Below are 7,215 nucleotides of genomic sequence, written 5' to 3' on the forward strand. Positions count from 1 at the left end.
GTTCTTTGCAGTGCTGTGACCGCAAAAGTCTCTGCTTGTATTCTTTCATAGTGCTTCTTCCATCAGCAATGCCAAAACCATGTTCCCAAACAGAGTCACCGCTCCTTGTTGCAATGAAGTTTCTCATACTCCACCCATAAGACTGACTCTCCAGCATGACTGTGAGCTAGAAACAGATAGTTTAGTGTCTCTTTCTCAGCCATTTATAAGTTTTAATGGTGACAAGTATTTGGAATTCTTCTCATATTATGTGACTTTCTTGTTGCCTGTTGTACCAATTGCTAGTTACTATCAGGGTTAATTGTCCCAAAAATCCTGTTGAGTTTGATACTGTAATTCTTGTTCTGTTGTTAATGGAGATGATAAAAAAATTTAATGATAGTAGGTATAGATATTCAAATGAATTCTGGTAGTATATTAAAAGTGGGGAAGCATTCCCCTTCTGGTTTTAGGGTATAATGTTTTTTTCCATTTACTCTATCTTGATTATTCATGAGATGTAGAACAACTTATTCACAGTGACAGAAAATAGTATTTTGATTTTTAATTCTCAGTGTTACTGCTTTTCCCTTGGCCTTATGCATTTTGGTACTAAGAAGTCTTTCCTTGGTATATGCATTCGTGTACACGCAGCATGGCCTAGGGAGTCAGGTCTGTCCCTGGGGCTCTCCAGATCACTGAGCTCACAGTTTTGTTGAAAGCAAAGCACAAAAAATGGGGGAGAGGGTTTGTGTCTGTGTCTGTTGCTTGAAAATATTTTAGTTGAGAAGTATCCACATACTGTTGTGCTTAATGTCCAAAGGCATTTGTAGGTATCCATCCAGTGTTTTAGTACATGTATGTGTATCTCCCGGATGGCTTTACTAGACTCCACATGCTTAATGAGCTTATAGGCAGGTTTTTGCTTTTCTGTTGTCATAACAGTTCTCTCTTGATAATACAGTATGTTAAAGGAGGCACAATACAACATTGTTTCATGCATAGAAATGGGTACCCAGGAGAGGCAGCTCATAAAAGATAGTAACCAATTTTGTTTCAATTTGAAGCATTTGAATTTGCACTCATGTCCTGCTCTTCTGCTTAAATCTGCTTCTGGGGGACTGTGCAGAATTACTTGTGTTTGAATGCAAACTGTGATCACACACAATGTTCAAATAAAATGATACTTAAACATAGGAAATGGAACATTATATTCAGTGTGACTGCCTCAAATATACATGTTTTTAGGTGTTAAAGAATCAAAGTATTGGTAATAATCAAGAAGATCCTTTGCAACGAAACTCCCTCAAAGCACGCATCGTTAGGTTCTTCTCCTGGATATCAGGAATGGACCGTTTTGAACGTCTTCATATAAGGCAATAAACGTATGTGCGCAAGAGCGCACATGAGTGAGTGTGGAATTGAAGCAAAGGCAGATGCAGTGTGGCAGCAGCGTTCTGTGCAGGTCTGCAACATTTTAAATGGGGAATTTTGCATGATCTCACTCTTTTATCTAAAAATGTGATTCATCCAGTGAAAGCATAAAATATACTTTGCTGACCCAGAGAATTATATGAGAACATTATTATTTGCCTGAACTACTTCAGTAGTATTTTTTTATTTCTTTTAACAAACTACTGTGTGAAGGACTACAAACAACTTTTCAAATTTCTGTTTTCAAAAATGGAAATATCTTTTTTAGGATGATGACTTCTTAAAATATTTCTAACTGAAATCATGAGAGCAGAGTAAAAATTGCAGATAAAAAATACTTCATATACATAAGGAAAACTGCAAACCACAAAGTTGTCATGGATTTTTTTTCAATGCTTTAACATTATAAAATCACTTAGAAACAGAAATTAATTAAAATCTCAATGGAGGATGTACAGGTATGGATCATTTGCCCCCAGAAACCTGCACTCAAGGCTTAGCCTTTAGCTTCCATTTTCTGTTACTGGTGTGAGAGCATGGTTATGAAGCATCCTTTGTAAATGTGGTGCTGACACCAAACTGATTCTGTCAGTTTAGAATTAATAGTACAGAAGCCAGCATGCCTGTCTGTGAAACTGCTGCCATTGAGCAGACCCTCAGCATATTCCAATTCTTTTGAGTACTGTAGGGAAAAAATTTCCCATGGAGTTGCAGAAGCTGAGGTCTTGTGCATGGTTATTTGTTGTCTCCTGCATCTGTGTGAATCTGCGGTTGGTGCTTAGCGTCTCATGCAGAGCTTTGTCACAGTAAATTTAAGCAGATGTAAAAGAGCATAGTAAAAGAGTTGAAATGGAGTTATTCAAAAGGAATGCTGTTTGCTGATTATTTTTTCTCTGTAAAGAGTCTCAGCAAGGCTTATTTGTAGCTTTGCCTGGGACAATAACATGAAAAAGCATGAATACTCTGACTGTTGCATGAATCTGTATCAGTAATTCTTGCCATCAGCAAGTGATTAATTTTGACCTAGTTACACATCATCCTGCTGGGCCTGTTGGAAATGAATTGACAAGTCTTTGCTAGGGTCCAAATCAATAGCTCTGCAATAGGCAGCTTTGCAGTTCTCTCTGAGGTTTTATGGAGGAAGGATGATTTCTTCTGTGTTATATCCTGTGCTCTGCAAGTCCTTCCTAGGATGGTGAACTGCTCATTTTGGACGTATAGCTGGCAGGAGTGTGAACCACATTCTCCTTTCCTAGAGTAATAGTTACCCAGTACTGAATTAATGCCACATGAAAGAGCATTTGGTTTTCTGCGTCACAGACAAATATATGTTGCTTAGAGGAAGCGATAGCATACAGCAGGACTTGAAAGAATTGATCAGAATAAATAATGAGGATATTTTTTTCTCCAAATCCTCATTTATTTTTAAACAATCTTACTTATCAACAAAATTAATAATTTTAGACTGCTAGTTTAAGTTGACAGGATAATTTTCAGGTCTAAGTAAGGAAAGATAAAGTAAATACTGTGAAGAAAATGTCAGAATAGCCTCACAGCAACTCTGGAGTCACTGAGGTTGCCCAGTGTATGTCTTTCCTGTACTGAAAGTAGAAGATGGCCAGCCAACTAAAATGCTTCGAAATGTGTATGTTTTGCTTTCTAATTAGGAAATCTAATTTTGCATTTCTTCTGCAGAATCAAAATCTGGAAACAATGACATTTGCTAGTATTGTTTACTGAAAACCGTTTCACAGGCAGTCGCACACTTTTTTTCTAATGCTTTTAAAAAAAATCTGCTGGCTGTGGTTTAATCATTGTTATTTAAAATATATTCTTTCTATTTTGGAGAAGAATGTATATAGATGCTTATTATTTGGTGGTGTTCTCTTATGAAAGCTGTCATAAAATACTGCACAAACATTGCTAGAGCTAAAATTCGTATTATAGGGGAGGAGGAAGAGAGCTGCTCCTCCTGGACACAGAACAGTTATGGTGCACTGGGAGGGAGCAAAGCTGCCAGCCTTGTTTCGAGAGGGGGAAATGAGGAAGCACAGGATAGCAGCCACTCGGGCTACTTTTCTGTAATGTGAAAATCAAAGATGCCTGCCTGCTTCCCCATGCATAGACTGACAGACAAATATCTGATTTAAAGAAGAACTGAGAAATATAAACTTGTCTGGTGACCACTGTTTCTCTCTACCACTTTCTGTGGTGTGTGATAAGGGATTTTCTAAAGGACTTAGAACAACTCTTTAATCAAAAAAAGGGAGGTCTGCTGCACTCTCCATAAGTTACGTACATCGCCGCTGCTCTTCAGCTTGTACCTCCTCGCTTCTGATTTTGGTCTGCTCCAGGAGGTGAGGTGATGAGAGAAATGTGCAGTGCTTTGTGTGGTATTATTTCCCTCTGTGCATTTTTGTGCTGGGGAAGAAGCACATGGCTTAACATCAAAATTGCCTTTATTAATTTTACATGTTGCATGTTTTATAAAAAATGGTGGCAGTCAAGGGTACTGGTGCCTAAAGGGAACATACAGTTCCTTTGGATCCTGCACATCATTATGCAATTGTCTCTACCTACAAAACATTTGCAGAGGCACTTGCTTAGGTTAGAGCATGAAGAAGTAGGAAAGCTCTTTGGGATGCTGCAGTCTTACTGTGTAGAATCACATGTAGTATATTCACATTCAGATACACATCCTTGTGTTCATAAGAATTGTCCCATTGAAGGAAAGAGGAGAATAACATTGCAAATGAAGAGGACACTGCAGTGATTCTGAAAAAGAAATTTTGAATACAAGTTCTCAACTGCTGAATGCAATTCTGTTGTAGCATTTCACTACTTGATTCTGTGCCATTGAGCTCATGGGGAGCAATTAATCTTTAAAAAAAAATGCAACATTAAAATTGTATAACACTGAAAAAGATTATAATCTGTCAGAGACTAATTTTAACTTCTAGGAATTTTGCTTTAAAATATGAATAAGGTAGAAATAAAACCTTATTTTAGTTAGTACATTAACCTAATTGAGTTAGTACATCTAACTCAATTATTCACATTGTTGCTTAATTTTAAAAACCCCATCTAAAACTGAAATATTGTAGAACCACCTCACCTAATTACTTTGTTCAGCATGCTTACATATCCAGTCTTTGAGCGGTTAACAAAGAATTGCTATGGGAGCAAGTAAGAGGACTACAGTGAAGTCCAATTTAAATTACATCATCCTGCAGTAATCTCCAAGCATGAGGCTGTCCCTAAAGCACAAGAGGCAGAAGTTTTCACAATGGAGACTGATGTCTGTCTGTGTGGTTTCTGGGTTTTTATCTCTTTGTTTTTCCTTTAACTCGTAGAACCACATCACGGCCTTTGCAGAAGTCACATGATGTTGACGCTGATGTATATTCACTCCATTGGACTTCATCTCTTTTCACAGCCCACACATGATAATTGCAGTGTATCAAAAATAAGAAATTTTTAGAAGTCCTATTTCTGACTTGATTTTTACATCATTATAATGATACCAACATTTTGAAGAATTCTTAAATATTAGAACGTCACTTTACTTTCTAGAAAAAATGTTAACTGTTTACTTTTTGATGGAATGGGACAAACTGAGCGCTAATTATATTTATCTGACAGTACCCTCTATTTTGGCTTCTCATTGTTTTTAATGGTTCATGTACCTATTCCAACAGTACTTCATATTTTGATTTGACTTTGATTTTTAAAATCTACATTTTTAATTCAGCATGAACTTGTTTCCATTTAGGGCGATTTCAGTGTATAAAAACTAGACAAATATTATGTTCTGTATGAAAATGCTGTTTGCACATTGTATTACGCTGTATTCCATGTAAGATATCATTCAAACAGTATGTTATATGTAAGACTGGTGCTTCTGCTTTTGAAGAGAAAAAAAATGCCAATTTTTACTGTAATAAGTATTGTATCATAATTAAAAGTTTATTTATTTGGATATTTTCCTGACATAATTGTAGTTGAATTGTTGTTTTGTAGTTTTTGAATGTCTTGGATGATATATATGTATCTAGGTTAAAAGAAATGAAAATAATATAGAAAGTTTGGTCACTGATATATTCTTTATTACTAATGTTATCCCATGAAAGGTTAAGGGCTCCATTCTTAGCTCAGCATATCTTATGGGAAGCTGTGCTATTCATAAATTGTTTTAACAAATTCTTCAAGGCAGCCTGCATCTGCTCATGTTTATTGTACGCCCTGATACTATGCTGGGAGAATGGGTGCTAAGATAAGAGGGTCACTGGCTTAGTGAGAAAAGTGCATATGAGTTCCTACTCTCCATTTTCATCTTGGAGCACTCAAGGAAAAACCAAAATGGCTTCATTAATTTTCTTCAGCTGAAGTGACCAGGACAGGCAGACTTTCTCTCTACAGATCTTTCTATCTCTGTTTGTGTCTTAGGGCCATATTCTTGCAAAAATAACCCCTGTCAGTCTGTGCAGTGTTGATGAATTGATTTTTTTTTTTTCTTCAGCATCAGGCAATATTACCATATCTCTGTTATCGCTGTGAGTAATCGAATTGAGTCTCCCCTTCAAAAGACAGTCTTGCTGACTATTCATAGTGATGTTGTCCTAGAAAAACTGAGCATCAAATGGATCTAAATACTGTAGATGCTAAAGGGTTCTCTTAACATCTACCAGAAAGTTTTCCTCTAGGAACAGCTGATACGATGCTAGCGCTATAGGCACAGTGAGAGTCGTAATGTTCAGTGCAGGCTGTTGGACGTTCTAGGCCTTACATTTTCCATATTTTCACTGTATTTCCTGTGCATTGCTCATCGTTAGAGGATGTTTGAAACATAAGACTGTAGAATTAGGTATATATTTTCTATGACAAATTTTAATAAATCCCCACATAGTCATCCAGGAAACACTTGCCTTCTACTTTTTAATTTAATCTCTGCTTTCACTAAAATACAACTACCTAAATAGTGCTTGGCAAACAGGGCAAGGCCAAGTCATCTTTGAGTGCAATAGAGCTTATCTCATGAAGTTATTGTGCTAAGATGAGAATTAGAGAATGAGGAAATATGCCAGTGGGGAGAGAAGTCCTAGAATAGAGCCCTTAGCTACAACAGTGTTACTTAGGTGATTGAAAATCCACCTTTATTAGACTATCAAATGTGTTTACAAAATTGTAGTAGGTCCAAAGTTTGTTTAGGCACATTAGGCACACTTACCCTTCCCTTAGTCTAGCTATTTAAGGTCCAAGGTACTAATGATTTCTCTATGTGCAGATTTAAATGAAATCTTCACTCATTTTTGCATGGTAGAAAACCTGCATTTTTTATATCTGATTTATAAGATTACCAAGAGATTCTTTTATGTTAAAAGAGATTACTCTTTTTCAGTGTACTGTATATCATCAGCTTGTAACTGGTCTCTTTCTCTCTCAGGATCTTTCCCAGTCAAATATTTGGGTAAAATTTATCATATTATCTCTGTGAACCAGCAGTGAGAAAACAAGAGAGACACTCTGCTGTATAATGTATTTTTAAATAAAATAATTTTTCATTCATATGTAGTAGATTTTTTTTATATATCTGCCTCAGATATATTTTGGTTGTTAGTGTATATATAATGAAATTATGATCTTATGTCGACTGCATTTGGTGTTATATTTTCGCAATTAACCAGGAATTCCCACAGTTAACTGCCTTTCCTTAGAGGTGGTTTTGGTGAAATTGAAAAACAGGGGAGGAAGAGCTGTATTGCAGAAGAGAGTCCAGCAGCCTGTTGGTGAAGGACTGTCCGC

General features: G+C 36.4%; 1 protein-coding gene across 4 annotated transcripts in view; it reads left to right on the forward strand.

Annotated features, from left to right (window-relative positions):
* Positions 1 to 6,980, forward strand: part of PLPPR5 (phospholipid phosphatase related 5) — a 232,395-nt gene extending 225,415 nt beyond the window's left edge. For all 4 annotated transcript variants that reach the window (XM_005237254.3, XM_055815099.1, XM_055815100.1 and 1 more), the window contains one exon: positions 4,767 to 6,980. In XM_005237254.3, coding sequence (XP_005237311.2) covers positions 4,767 to 4,799 — 33 coding nt within the window. In that variant the 3' untranslated portion in view covers positions 4,800 to 6,980. The remainder of the gene's footprint in view (positions 1 to 4,766) is intronic.
* Positions 6,981 to 7,215: the final 235 nt, after the last annotated feature.

Source organism: Falco peregrinus, chromosome 10 (assembly GCF_023634155.1).
Source record: "Falco peregrinus isolate bFalPer1 chromosome 10, bFalPer1.pri, whole genome shotgun sequence".
In the NCBI taxonomy this organism is placed as follows: Eukaryota; Metazoa; Chordata; class Aves; order Falconiformes; family Falconidae; genus Falco; species Falco peregrinus.